Source organism: Perissodus microlepis, chromosome 12, assembly GCF_051167445.1.
Source record: "Perissodus microlepis isolate ML-2025 ecotype Zambia chromosome 12, ASM5116744v1, whole genome shotgun sequence".
Classification (NCBI taxonomy): domain Eukaryota; kingdom Metazoa; phylum Chordata; class Actinopteri; order Cichliformes; family Cichlidae; genus Perissodus; species Perissodus microlepis.
In genome coordinates this window covers 13,958,335-13,973,811 of record NC_140472.1, presented here as the reverse complement: position 1 = coordinate 13,973,811, position 15,477 = coordinate 13,958,335, and the positions used below count along the sequence as shown (strand labels likewise).

The 15,477-nt window shown below is 40.9% G+C and overlaps 1 protein-coding gene across 1 annotated transcript in view; it reads left to right on the top strand.

Moving 5' to 3' along the window:
* The window catches only part of antxr1a (ANTXR cell adhesion molecule 1a), a 30,485-nt gene that overhangs the window by 1,802 nt on the left and 13,206 nt on the right, over positions 1–15,477 (top strand). Inside the window, exons 2-13 of the mRNA XM_084947527.1 lie at positions 1,295–1,366; positions 1,460–1,531; positions 2,077–2,158; positions 2,326–2,359; positions 3,145–3,224; positions 3,870–3,938; positions 4,449–4,529; positions 7,657–7,717; positions 9,006–9,104; positions 14,706–14,775; positions 14,883–14,961; positions 15,114–15,209. Coding sequence (XP_084803653.1) covers positions 1,295–1,366; positions 1,460–1,531; positions 2,077–2,158; positions 2,326–2,359; positions 3,145–3,224; positions 3,870–3,938; positions 4,449–4,529; positions 7,657–7,717; positions 9,006–9,104; positions 14,706–14,775; positions 14,883–14,961; positions 15,114–15,209 — 895 coding nt within the window. The remainder of the gene's footprint in view (positions 1–1,294; positions 1,367–1,459; positions 1,532–2,076; positions 2,159–2,325; positions 2,360–3,144; positions 3,225–3,869; positions 3,939–4,448; positions 4,530–7,656; positions 7,718–9,005; positions 9,105–14,705; positions 14,776–14,882; positions 14,962–15,113; positions 15,210–15,477) is intronic.

Below are 15,477 nucleotides of genomic sequence, written 5' to 3'. Positions count from 1 at the left end.
GCAACTGTTTGCATTAGCCATGTTTCAAAGACACAGGTTTACAGGTGCACCCTGGCAGCATTTGTTGTCGGGCATTAGCTGTTCCTTTAAATTTCTGTCTCCTCTCCAGGTGGGACTTCACTTTGCCTCTTAGCTGCGATGTCCTCCACCTGCCCTCACTGTCTTCTCACAGTATCTGCCTGATCTCTCTTCTCCTCTTCTCTCTTTTCCCCATGTCTGCGCTGCCTTTCTCCACTTGGTCCAGATGTTCCAGTGTTTCAGCCTGTTGGCTCAGATGTTTGTGCTGGGATTTGTGTCATGGTGACAATGGAAAAATACGTGTGTTATGAAAACACAATTTCATTGAAAGCCGTGATAAAAATCAGCAGTGACACATTCAAAAGACATCTAGGCTCACAAAATGTCGGCCAAAAAATCAGCCAAAAAAACTGTAACTGTGTACTGATATTGATACAGATAATTGAATAATGAGATAACTATACAAAACAGCTTCTCTGCTAAATCCTTTAATCCCTCCTCGATCTCCTGATTTTTATTTCCTGACAAAAAACAGAGTGGGATTTGGCTAACTTTGCTGTGGCATTTGCTATGCAATCAAGAAAAACGTTAAGTAAAAACTGTGACAGTAAAGAGAGAACAAAGTTCAAGATGATTAACAGAAACACTGATCGGCTGTTATTACGCAGCAGGGTTAACGAAGCCTTATTGTGAGTGTATTTTGATGACTTTAAGACTAAAGTAACTACAGGTGCACAAAGAGGATTTTAGAAATTCGAAGATCATTACTACTTCGTTGAGTAAGTTCACCATGCTCTCCAAAGCATTTATTCTGCAGGCTCTTTCAAGTCAGCTGTTTTCTTTGTAAGCACTCCTTCCCCCCTGGGCACAGACACGAGGGCCCCCAATGTCAGGGGCGGTGGCTACAGAAAGAGACACAACTACAAACAGATGCACAGCTTCAAAAACATGACCGCAGCTACCCGAAAGACACACAAACAACAGAAGAGAGACCACGAACCATATTTCACAGTGACATACAAAGATTAAAACAGACATAAAGTTCATTTTTTATGGAGACAAAACAACATAAGACTCAAAAGACATGGTGGTATAATTTCAGGTGCTTTAGGGTCTTTTTAAGACTTGGTCTTGCACCTGCCTGAAAGTGCTAGGGTTTTGTTTTTTTTTAATTCATGCCTTGGGCTACTGCCAGAGGAGAGGTGATGTAGTTTAGATGCACAGCTGCGATTTTAAATAACACATCATCATATTAATTTGATCTTTTTCTTCTCAGATCTGGGAGTGTGCAGCATCACTGGACTGAAATCTATCACTTTGTTGAAAATTTAGCTCAGAAGTTCATAAGGTAAAGAAATAAAAGTGTTGTAACAAGAATCTGTGGGAAAGTTTGTAACAAGAAATGATGACAGATGAATGTTTTCTCCTGTCTTTTCTCCAGCCCACAGTTGCGGATGTCCTTCATTGTGTTCTCCACTGAGGGACGGATCTTAATGAGGCTCACAGAAGACAGGTGGGTGCAGCCCCTCCTCCACAAATACAAAAAACAAAAACTGGTCCTAATCCTTTAATTTTCTGCCATCCAGCTGAAAGGAATGAGCGTAATACCAGATCTGGACTGAGGTCACATACAGTTATGCGCTTATGATTTTTATGACCAAGAAGAGATTCCAGACAGATACTTTCCTTTGCTCTGCAGAGTGTCGCCAGTCTGCACAAATACTTAATCATGTGGTGTTTGACACGATGAGGACAGTTTATGTATCCAATCTTTTAATGTTTCAGTGCTTCCTGTAGATCTTACTCTACAAAAGGCTCATTTCCTGTCTGTCTGTGCAAAAGTGTCTCAGGCCAACACACACCAATACCATTCCAGTTTATTCATCTGCTACACATTGCTTGCATTTTCTCAAAATGCTGCCCTTATGGAAGCTATTATCCTGTCGCCACGCCCTAAAGTATCTGGTTTTTATGCAAAACCATGTTCAGAAATGAATCTGACAATATATATATTTCAGTTAGATTAGATATTCCCTTGTCTTCTGCGTGTCCGCTCAGGGAACGCATTCGCAAAGGACTGGAGGAGCTTGAGTTGGTTCGACCAGGAGGAGACACTTTCATGCATCTGGGCATCATGAGGGTGAGTGGACCTTCAAGTTGGCACCTCCTGCTTCAGCTGCAGCACAGTCACCGCGTAGTTCAGAGCACTAGATGACTGAAATGTTAGAGACACAAGGAGTTCCCTCATTCCTTGCATGCTACTGGGCTTAAGCATGTTTAATTTATCTTTTCTTTTATTGTTCGCAGGCCAGTGAGCAGATATACCACGGAAACATAGAAGGTGTGTTTTATTCCTCCTTATAGTGCGCTGCAGATTTTTCAAGTGTAATTTTTACCAAAACCTGTGAATGTATGAAAGTTTTGTCTGTTTCTGTGCTTTACTGAACTCAAATGGGTGTTACCGACTTTAGGGACAGGAGGTCAAAGGGGTCACAAGATAATTAGAGTCTGAGCAAAAAAACACTGTTACGTAATGCTCCCACATGAAATTGCCTTTTTTGTCCTTGTGTGTGTGTGTGCTTTAATGATGCTGTTACTGGTCCAGGCCTATAAACTAGTCACAATAAACAACTTGACAAAGAAGAACACAATTATTGCTAAGAGCTCAGGGGAAGAGGTAACCTTCAGCGTAAGCCTTTGAAAATTGATGCACACGTCGGAAAGAGCCAACAGTCGTGGCTTTACTTATGGTTTACATTTGCTTGTTGACTTGAGGTCACCTTTAGGAGGCCTTTAGATGCATGTGATTTGATTTAGACTGAATAAGATATGCAATTACAACAATTAAGGTTTAGATCATGTAACTACAAACAGTGTTCTGTTAGCTCAGTCAAGGTGGGCGACGTTTTGGTAGCGCGTGCATGCGTTTGTGTCATTCTGCCTGTAAACACGATAGCATGTTAACGATACAACATACAGGCATATAGGGAATTATATATGGAGGATGCCAAATATCATGTTACTTTGTATATCTGACTTTGTATATCTGAAGTATGTAGCTAGAGCATTTCATCTGCTAGGCCAGTAAAACTGCAGCAGGGATGACTGTATTCTTTTTGCTCACAGGTTATCGCACTGCCAGTGTTATCATAGCTCTGACGGACGGAGAGTTACACGAAGATCTTTTCTTCTACGCTGAGAGGGAGGTGAGAGGAAGAAAATAGGTCACACGTGTTTCACAACCAGGTGAAATATGTAAACGATTAAACATATGTGGGACCAGATCAAACACTGCCATTCTGTACATCACCACTTTGATCCTCATCTTTTAGTCAGACAGCGGGGCCAGAGCCTTCCCCGGATTCATACATCAGAGCTCAGTCATTCTATTCGCATCTGCTCTGGCCTCTAATAATTCAGCTGCTCCTCTGATCATTCAGACTTTGCAGGTGAAGGCGTGTGAAAGCCACAGGCTTTAATCAGCTTTTAGTTGCTTCAGACACATGTTGACATTGGGGATGGTGTTCCTGGAAATGTTCCTCCTGGAAGCTGTGGGAGGTCTTAGGTTGTTTCTCGATGTCAACACCAAAAACATATTAACTGGAAATTTGACTTATGTGTTCTGTCTGGTTTTGTGGCATCTGGGGGACGTTTCGAATGTTACATCATGTGTGATTAATATTATTAAGTGGAACTATGATGGTGCCTGGCTTCTTTTAAAGAGTTTTTCCAAGTGCCGGATAAAAACAAGCCTTTTTTGGGTTTGTTGTGGATGGTGTTGTGAAATGCAGAGGTGTAATTGAAGCCAGGTCTTCCTGTTTTTGCTGTAAATCTGTGTGTGTACTTGACAGGCCAACCGCTCCCGAAGTCTGGGTGCCTCGGTTTACTGCGTGGGGGTGAAGGACTTCAATGAGACACAGGTGTGTGTATGCTTTTAAGTTTTAGTCTGAACCTTACTGGCTTATGGCACCTGAACTTGAGAGAGAAATGGATAGCACTGCTGTAAAAATTTAAGCTCTGGAAATCCAAACCTTATTTTGAAAATCCTGAAACTAGTGTTTTTAAAGTCATAGTCACATCACATAAAGTCATAACTGTAAGTAATTTAAACCCCGTGTCACTGTCTCTGTTCATGGACAGCTGAAGCAAACATATTCAAGTGAGTTAAGTACTCCAGCAAAGACATGAAATATGTTTTAACTTATGCAGCTTTATCCAAAGGCTTGGTTTCCTAATCACTGCAACATGCCAAGTGAAGAGAACTTTCCCCCCGCCTCCTTTGTTTGTCGTTCAAGCTGTTTTATTTTGAGCTATAAAGAAAGGAAGTTGTGTAATTTTGTTATGCCACTGGACAATGTCTGAATGGAAATCTTGGATGAATAAGTGTGCCACTTGTCTCTTTTGATTACAGTAATTTGTTTTCTCTCTAGCTGGCAAACATTGCTGATAGTAAAGACCACGTCTTCCCTGTAAATGATGGATTTGAGGCTCTGCAAGGAGTCATCGATTCAGTAAGCATTTCAGTTCTACATGTTTACGTCAGACAGACGCTCGGCATCCGTGTGACGTGTTATGATCAGGACTTTCAGACACAGGAAAAGTCAACGGAGATCTTATTGCTTTAATAGGCTTTATATAATCTCTCCCTTGACCTCCCCTTTAATCCATAAACATGTTGATCAAATATCAGGAAACTAGTCCTTCTGGACAGAGACAGAATTCCAGGAAAACCTGCTGTGACTTTCCTTCTTTTGATCAGTGTGACTGATAAACACAAAGTATGTCCTGTATCTCTTAAGATTGACCTCAGTGTTTTCCATTTGAATGCTAGGATGAAAAATTTGAATTAGTTTGCTGTGAATGTGCTGATGTCACTGGGATATGGGATTTGTTGAGGAGAAATAAGGGCCAGACAGCTGAATTACATCTGGAGCAGATTAATGGCAAGTTGAAAGCAGCTGCTTCTCACTCATGTGAAAGGGGCAGTTGATCATGAATCGTCCTCTTGATCTTCAGGGTTAAAGAGGGTATGTTCCTGGAGAGCAACAAATATATAATACTCAGTGTTGGGAAGGTTACTTTTAAAATGTATTCTACTACAGATTACAGAATACATGCCCCAAAATGTATTTTGTAACGTATTCCGTTACGTTACTCAATGAGAGTAACGTAACGGAATACTTTGGATTACTTAATATATTATCATGCTTTTTACACCTACATGAATGTACTATTGCTGTGTGATTTATTACTATTGCTGGGGGTCCGCGGCTCCTAACCATAGTAAAGGGACCTCTGGCGAATACCTCGGTTCCGTGTCGGGCTCATAGCTGAAAACTAGCTTTACTTTGTTGTCTGCGTCAAGTTTGAGACAGAGAGGCAAAACACGAACACGGTGTACAGTTGAGTCTTAATAGCGTACTTACAACTGGGCTCGTCAGGCACTCTTCTTGGCTGCAGTGGTTATTATTATATTTACATGCTTCCAGCTCCCGTTTCTGCTTGATGACAACTCGTACTTTTCTACTTCCTTTTTCTCCCTCCTCGCGCTCACAGACACATAACGAGTATGGCAGTCCATTCTCCCTGCAGCACGGACTACACTGCCCATGAGGCTACATTCTTTAGGGCTATGACTGTAGCATTCTGCCTATTAGCTTAGCACAACAACAACAACAACAACAACAAAAAGGCGCTCTCTCACCCAGGAAACACATAGTCGCAGAGAGAGCGCGCGTCACCCTTTAACCATGGCAACCATAACGCTGCGCCTGGAACATAGCTGTCAAACAAAACCCAAACAGTCCTGACCAATGTTCCCTCTAATTTTTCACGTGTCTGAGCGAACACACAAACTCCCTGAGCGATCCCTTGGACCACTGTGAGCGACATTAGACGTGTGCACTGTGGTCACGCCAGAGTTTACATTTATGTTAGACTACTTTTAATTAACTGCTTTAGCCCATTTACAATGAAAATGTAAAAAAAAAAATCTAGTCATTGACCTGTGTAGTATGTTAACACTATTGGAAGTAAAAAATAACTTTTCGAAAACACAACTTTCTTTTCTTTCTTTTATTTTTATAAAGCTCTGACTTGTATTATGAGTATGAGTCTGTGGTCTGGGAGAGAGTCCTGTAACTCTCTGTCTGCAAAATATAGTACATAATGACCAATGCTGGGCAATTAATTATATAGTTACTTCTTCAAAGAGTTATGCAAACAACAACGTTTTTTGCAGCTATTTTTTTTTTTTTAAATGCAGCCAAGGCGTTTTTTTTTAAATAAACATTTCAAACTATTGACAGAACAATCAGCTGTTCTGCATCAAATCTGATGCCACACAAATCATTTGTGCCACTCCAAAAAATAATTTCTGTCCACTATAAGATAAAGGAGAACAACAGCCTGATACCTGCAGGCCTGACAACAGGAGATGTATCACTCCTGTAACACCTGTAACATTCAGCAGTCGCCTCATTGTTCTGACACACACAACAAAACTATTGACTACACTACACACTAACTAGGATTTGCACTAAACGTCTCAAATCTCTCACATCTCAAAACACCACCGTCACTCCTAAAACTTCCCCCTGTTTCTTAACAACTAGATGCCACGTTGCCATATCATTTTTTGATTGGTCGACATGGTACTTTTTTGGACGAATAGGAAAGGTAGAGGGGGGTAGGGTTTGTTTTTGCTCACAGGCAGAGAGTGTTTTCGAGCCTTTTTTCTTATAAAACGCCGTTTTTACCGTTTCTTCCCGCAGTAAATATAAACAACGATAGTATTCAAGAAGAAAACCAAACATTGCATATATTTTGATCATAACTATGGTTTTACGTGGCCTATCAACTCAATTTAAAAAGTAGTATAAAGTCCACACTTTTCCGTCAATTGTTCCGTCTGTCCTGCTCACATCTCCAATGGTTGTACACGTTGTCATTAACGTGGCTTCACTCCACATCAGCCACGCTGCTTTGCTAGCTAAAACACCGGTGTCGGCACATAAGGACGCTGTCATAGCCTGTCAACGACGTTGATTAGCTGCGTATGTGCGAATGTGAATCGCATTATTGGCTGGACTATGGGATAAGGTGGCGTCGTTCTAATCCCATACGGGAGCAGCCAATCACTTACTGACTAACACTGCAAAACAGAATTGTTAAAGTATTCATTTTAATTTCAATTCAGGTTAGATTTTTTGTGCGCAACGCAGATTTTCTGTGCGCAGAGACCGTGCCAGCAGTGCGCAATTGCGCACGTGCGCAGCTTAGAGGGAACATTGGTCCTGACCCGCGATATGAAACAGGAAAATACCGCCGTGTAATCCATTTATTGCAACAAAGTAACTGTATTCTAAATACCACCTTTTTAAACGGTAACTGTAACGGAATACAGTTACTCATATTTTGTATTTTAATTGCGTAACGGCGGTACATGTATTCCGTTACTCCCCAACACTGATAATACTGTACATCTGCAGGATGTAAATGGGAGCAAAAGTTTATTTAATAAGGACATAAAAGTGGACTTGGCTCAAAGTGGCCATTCAAAGTGGAAAGAAATAGATGACCACGAGAGAAAGATGGACAGCAGGAAAACCACAGTGCTTATCTCAATGTGTCCCTCAGATCCTGAAGAAGTCCTGTATCGAGATCCTGGCAGCAGAACCATCCAGTATCTGTGCAGGAGGTAAAAGTTTACTCTAGTTCACCTTCCTCAGGCCACTCATTATAATATTAGGATTTTTCTTAAGATGGTGAATGAATTTGAGTATGCCGAAAAGTATTTTCCTATAGCGCATTTACCTTCTAGGATGGTATATTTGTATCAGAAGCTTTCAAGCAGTCATCATGGGCATGGATATCATGAATCGAAATCTATCAGTTGAGAGCTTTTAATGAAGTCTTCTTTTTCCAGAGTGTAATAATTGTACGGCTTATGTCTTTAATGAATTTAAAAACAAAACAAAACAAGAATTGGGTGTTTGATTTTTTTCAGGGTCACAAATATGCATAAAGGCTCATTTACATTACAAACACTAATATTTGATTAAATGTCCCAAACTGTATCCGGCAAGACACTTTTGGTAGCCATCAATGAGTTTCTGGAATAATTCTGGCTGGATATTTTACCACTCTTCTTGGCAGACTTGGTAGATTTCATTTAAATCTGTTGGTTTCCTGGCACAGACCTGGTTCATAAATTTTCAATCGGGTTGACGTCAGAACTTGGGGAAGGACATTCAAGAAGCTTAATGTTAGGGATATTTGTTTGGGATCATTGTCCTATTGGAAAAAAAAATGTGTCAAAGAATTTTGGAGGTAGTCCTCCTTCATTTTACCATCTATTTTGTTCATCAGTACCACTGGCAGCAAACAGCCCCAGAGCATGATGCTACCACTACCATGCTTGACAGCTGGTTTAGTTGTCTTGAAAGTCTCACGTTTACAACTCCAAACATTCCAAAAAGCTCAATCTTTGTCTCATCTGACAATAAAATGTTTCTCCTGTAGTCATTTGGCTTTTGAGCAACTGCAAATATCTTTAATGTGTTCATTTTGGAGCAGGGGCTTCTTTCTTGGTCAGCACCCTCTAAATCTATTGGCGATGTGAAACTCCCTTTACTGGGATAGTGAAAAAGGTTTTTGTCGTGTAGTTTCCAGTTCATCGAATTCTTGGATCTTCCTGAACGCCATTTTCCTCTCATCTGAGGGGAATCCACACTTGACCCTGTGTGGATCAGGGAAAATCCAACTTGCACACCCAGTTCTTGTTTTAAACTAATTTCCCCTGGAAAAAGAACTGTTGAAAGAAATTATTAAAAGCTCCAAATTTCCACGACATTCATGCTCAACACAAGTGTATGTAAACTGCTGCTTGGGATTACTTTGGACCAAATAAGATGAAATAACTTCATTTATTTTCAATAATATTTTATAGATGAGGTGACATAATGTGTTTCTCTTCGCCTTGTCAGAGTCCTTCCAAGTGGTGGTGAGAGGAAGTGGATTCCTTCACGCCCGAAATGTTGACAAAGTGCTGTGCAGCTTTCGAATCAACGACACCCTAACTAAGAGTAAGTGAAGCATTGCTTATCAGGGTGTTACCCCTTATTCACTGCATGAGCTATTTTATAACCATATAACATCATATCTGATTATGCTGTTAAACTATGACAAAGACGGCTGGAAAACACAGATGAGTGTGTGAGACGTTGTGAAATTCACCTAAATTACACCGGCCTGATTTTCCCAAAAGACAAACACTACGTGAGCCACACAGCTGGAGTCCTCGATGATCAAACGAGCAGCCAGGTTTTATTTATGCATTTTTTTAAACACATGGTGTAATTTTACAGTCTGGAAACAAGGTAAAAATTAAAACAGGAGATTAAGGAGAACCTGTACCACACACAAAGGAAATATCTTTAAAGTGGCTTACAGTAACGCTTCCTACTTCACATGCCACTGCAGCTGCATGAGGTGACGGTCTAATTACAAAGCAGGACAATAACCAGCATTTACATGGAAATGAAATGTGTGCTCCGCGGAAGTAAGACCACTGTGACCGTTTCTACTTTCATTGTTTTTACTGTTTAAATCTACAAATTCACTGAGATGATTTTCTGGAGCTTGGATTTGAATTCTAATTGTTTTTGCATGATATTATCCAACGTCCTGTAAAACTGATGACATGGAAGCAATTTGAGCAAAATTATCTCCTCATGTCAATCCCATTATACGTGGAGGTTCCTCCTCCACATTCATTCACTCCTCTAGAACCTTTGCACACAGACTTCTGGACTTTGTTTACTTTACATCAGCAGTAAGCTTTAAATGAAAAATAATATTGTCACAGTTAGCTTTCAGAGAGACAAATGTATCATTTCTTGAGCAATAATTGCTCCTGCTGATTCTTGCTCTCAGCCCTCTGCTTACTTTGCAAGTATGGAAAAGTGTATAAAAGGAAAGCAACAACATGCAACTACATGTGTCAAGCAGATGAATCCATGTTTGGGATTTTATCCCCAGGAAAAAGTAGCAGCAAGTATAGCCAGGCGTGCAGGGATTTGGCAGTTCCTGTCCTGAGCTATTCATTGTTTTTGTGACAGATGTTGTACTGGACAACTGTGGGAAGGGTGAAAGAAGAGACTAGAAGAAATTAACATGGTTAGATGAAACAATCCACACAAGTCCCGTGTCTGTTTGATAAACATGAAGCTGCGGCTAACCTGGACCTGTCGACATGTGACCAAATCCACTCAACAGCACTTTTAAAGCTGACAGTTTGAGCCATACAAATAGTATGACACTGAATAAATGTGGTTTATGTCACACCGTTAATATAATATAAGGCATTAAGGTTCAAGGTTACTTTATTTATACCCGTAGGTAAATTTGCTGTACAGAAAAAAATTATTGCATTTGGCATCTCCTCACAAAACACACATTAAACCCAACAAACACATATTTGATAATTTGACAAGTGATAAAAAAACAATATAAATAAGATCAAGATTAATTCAATAAAACAGTTTTTATTGAGTTCAGTGACAGCAGCAGGGACAAAGCTGTTTTTATAACTCTTTGACCCACACTTTGGGACTAGAAACCTCCATCCAGAGGAGAGAAGCTGAAATTCACCCCATAAATGATGGGAGCCATTATTAAGGATTTATAAAGCCATTCCTCTGTAGTTGTTTACAGTACAGGGAAGCTAGACGGGGCCATGACTCACATACAGGGAGTGCAGAATTATTAGGCAAATGAGTATTTTGTCCACTTCATCCTCTTCATGCATGTTGTCTTACTCCAAGCTGTATAGGCTCGAAAGCCTACTACCAATTAAGCATATTAGGTGATGTACATCGCTGTAATGAGAAGGGGTGTGGTCTAATGACATCAACATCCTATATCAGGTGTGCATAATTATTAGGCAACGTCCTTTCCTTTGGCAAAATGGGTCAAAAGAAGGACTTGACAGGCTCAGAAAAGTCAAAAATAGTGAGATATCTTGCAGAGGGATGCAGCAGTCTCAAAATTGCAAAGCTTCTGAAGCGTGATCATCGAACAATCAAGCGTTTCATTCAAAATAGTCAACAGGGTCGCAAGAAGCGTGTGGAAAAACCAAGGCGCAAAATAACTGCCCATGAACTGAGAAAAGTCAAGCGTGCAGCTGCCAAGATGCCACTTGCCACCAGTTTGGCCATATTTCAGAGCTGCAACATCACTGGAGTGCCCAAAAGCACAAGGTGTGCAATACTCAGAGACATGGCCAAGGTAAGAAAGGCTGAAAGACGACCACCACTGAACAAGACACACAAGCTGAAACGTCAAGACTGGGCCAAGAAATATCTCAAGACTGATTTTTCTAACGTTTTATGGACTGATGAAATGAGAGTGAGTCTTGATGGGCCCGTGGCTGGATTGGTAAAGGGCAGAGAGCTCCAGTCCGACTCAGACGCCAGCAAGGTGGAGGTGGAGTACTGGTTTGGGCTGGTATCATCAAAGATGAGCTTGTGGGGCCTTTTCGGGTTGAGGATGGAGTCAAGCTCAACTCCCAGTCCTACTGCCAGTTTCTGGAAGACACCTTCTTCAAGCAGTGGTACAGGAAGAAGTCTGCATCCTTCAAGAAAAACATGATTTTCATGCAGGACAATGCTCCATCACACGCGTCCAAGTACTCCACAGCGTGGCTGGCAAGAAAGGGTATAAAAGAAGAAAAACTAATGACATGGCCTCCTTGTTCACCTGATCTGGACCCCATTGAGAACCTGTGGTCCATCATCAAATGTGAGATTTACAAGGAGGGAAAACAGTACACCTCTCTGAACAGTGTCTGGGAGGCTGTGGTTGCTGCTGCACGCAATGTTGATGGTGAACAGATCAAAACACTGACAGAATCCATGGATGGCAGGCTTTTGAGTGTCCTTGCAAAGAAAGGTGGCTATATTGGTCGCTGATTTGTTTTTGTTTTGTTTTTGAATGTCAGAAATGTATATTTGTGAATGTGGAGATGTTATATTGGTTTCACTGGTAAAAATAAATAATTGAAATGGGTATATATTTGTTTTTTGTTAAGTTGCCTAATAATTATGCACAGTAATAGTCACCTGCACACACAGATATCCCCCTAAAATAGCTAAAACTAAAAACAAACTAAAAACTACTTCCAAAAACATTCAGCTTTGATATTAATGAGTTTTTTGGGTTCATTGAGAACATGGTTGTTGTTCAATAATAAAATTATTCCTCAAAAATACAACTTGCCTAATAATTCTGCACTCCCTGTATAAGACGACTGGAATGTCTCACTATCTGATTCAGTGAGCTTTTCTCTGTGACAGAGGTCTAACCGAACCATGCCACCAAACAAAAAGATACAACAAACTCAATAAAAGAACGATTGTTCGGTCAATGTGGAAATGAGCAAATTTCCTAAGGCACTAAATGCGCTGGTGACCCTTTAATTAAAGTGACTCCATGCCCATTTTGTTGCTTCCTAAAATCAAGAACCATATCTTCTGTTTTAGATATGTTCAGTTGGAGTTAAGACTCCTCACACCACTGAACAAAGTCATCAATAACTGGACTGTGTGTAGTTTCACCCTCTTTAAGTAAGCTGGCAATAACAGAGTCATCTGCGTATTTAATGATGGCCCTGTTTTCATATCTGCTCTGACACATGTTTGTATAGAAAATGAATAATAAGCGCGATAACACACGCTCTTGGGGAGAACCTGTAGAGGAGAACAGTGGGTCGGACAGAACCCCATTTATTCTCACTCTTTGTGACCTGTCAGCTAAATAGTCTAAAATCTAATCCACCAGGTTTTTCCCAACTTCAAACTGTTCTTAAAGTCTTTACATTAAAATATTGGGGTGTATTTTATTAAAAGCAGAGGAGAAATCGGTAAACAGAAGTCGTACAAAAGTCCCTTTACTCTCTACATGTTTAGAAATTAGATTAAGTAGAGTCAATGGTGCATCCTCCACTCCTCTATATGCAAACTGGATTGGATCCAGCTCATGTCCAGTCACTTTCATAATCATATTCCTGATAAGTTTTTTAAAGACTTTCATCACGACTGAGGTGAGGGTAACAGGCCTGAAATCAGTCAGAACTTTCAGGCGACTAGATTTAAGGACAGGAACAACGACAGCTTCTTTCCAAAGAGAGGGCACATGTTGCATTTGCAAGGATTTATTAAAAATAACCTGAAATATAAGACTGAGTTCTCTAGCACAAGATTTAAATAGGCGGCCACTAATATTATCAGGACCGTGGCTTTTGTTAATAAGAGGTAGGAAGATTTTTGTTACCTGTGAGCAGTGTCAGTTTACTTGTTTCCTCTGGTTTACCATCTTTAAGCTAAGCCAATCTAGCCACCCCCTGGTTTAGAAGTATGAGCATCTTATTCCTGGCAAGAAGGGGATTTCCCCCCAAGCTGAACAGAACCCTGTGATGTATGATCTTCATCTACGGTTACAATCACAAACACAGGCAGTCTGACTAAACCAATTAGACACAAATGGTTGTGCTTTACACAATGCTTTCCTGAGAACTCTCACAGTGCATGCTGGGAAAAAAGCATAAGTAACCATCTGCGCTTTTTTGCTTTTGCAACTGTAAGATTCTTCAGAACTCAGCTGTATTTAACCAGTGTCACCGAGTTTATAGTATGGTACAGAGGATGACTAACCTCTCAAAAATCAGCCATAATCTTAAGCAATAACTCCAAATAATTAAGTGGTTGAAGATGAACTTCAGTCATCTGTCTTCACCTCCCAGTTAAACATGACCTTTCTCTGAGCTTGGGGAGTAAACAGTCTTATAAACCTTTATGACACTGACTTCGAATGCCTGCCAGAATCCTTTTATTCACCACGGATTTAAATTGTGGAAAAATGTAACTGCAGCGAATCGTGTTTCATCAGCTCTGAGCTGGACAAAGTTTGCACTTTGCTTTCACGCTGTAAGGCCACTCTGATTGCAAGGTGGGTGCAGAGTTGAACTCTGACATCTGTCCCAGTTCGTGGCGGCGTGGAGCTGTTTTGGCCTTGCTGCCTCCCTCTCTCGCCTCTCTTCCTCTCCCTCCTCCATTGTGTTTTTTTAAAGAAGAGCAGCCGCTTGTGTTGATTTCCTCAGTTCTGGGGTATGCGCTCGCCTTGCCAGGATAAGCAGACAGGCTTGCGCGATGGTGCTTGTTGGAGCTGCTTTCCTGGACAGCCAGCTGGATGAGGAGAAGACCTACATTTTGCCAGAAAAACAAAAAGTGTGGTGAAATTGTTTGTATTGGCATTCCTGAGCAGGGTGCAGATGCCTTCAGATGGGAAAACAACAAAGTGCTTGTTTTGCAGATGCGGTCCTCTCTGATTGTTTGTCAATCGACTTACAGTGAAAGATGTGACATTATTCGACTTCTGTTAATAAATGCATAGTTTCCGCTCTTGTTGTCAAATATTTGTTGAATTAAATTGAAGTCATGTCTAATCAGTCAATAAATTCATTTTACTGCAATCTGGCAAAGTGATGTCATAATAAACGGTGATTTGAAGGTGAAAACATGTTTCAGGAGCTGCATGTGTCCTTGAACACTGCTCACAATTCCAGTCAGGAAAGTTTGGCTCATGCTTTTGCTGTTTTTCATGACCCTTTTTCCCCTCTGCTTCTCTAGTGGTGAAGCCATTGGTTGTGGAAGATACATATCTACTCTGCCCTGCCCCGGTGCTTGAAGAGGAGGGGATGTAAGTCGTATAATTTACTTAAATAAATGTGAGGTTTCAAATGAAACCCTCTGCTCTGCTTTTCAAGGTTAAAACGGGGCTGAGATATTTTTCTTTTTCTTTGCCAGGGCAGCAAATCTTTATGTCAGCATGAACGAGGGTCTCAGTTTCATCTCTAGCTCGGTCACAATTACCACCGTGAGCTGTGTGAGTACAATAAGATATAGGGGCATTTGGCCTTTGTGCTGCTCCAAGCCCCTGCTAGAGTGTGAAGCTACAGACCGGAATACAAAAGTGGTTTACATCCAGCGCTCTTTGTGTTCAGACAGCCTATGCTGACGTGTCTGTCTCTTTTACAGTCTGATGGGACCATCCTGGCCGTAGCTCTGCTCATCCTGATGCTGCTCCTGGTCTTGGCTCTCCTCTGGTGGTTCTGGCCTCTGTGCTGCACTGTGGTCAGTTCCCTGAAGCAAAAAACGCAACGAAAACATGCACTCGTGCTGTTTTACAGATTGCTCTCAGCCTGCTCCTTCTTACATTTTACATGGCTACAAAGAGTATGGGGGCTGTAGCCGAGCCATTTATGTCCTAATTGATACCACAGACAATATAGTGAAGCCTGGAGTCTGTGTATCAGTATTCCTCCTTTGGATCCTTGCATCTTGCAAAAAAAAAAAAAAAAAAGTGATACAAATTAAAACTAATATTTGATTTATTTCTTTT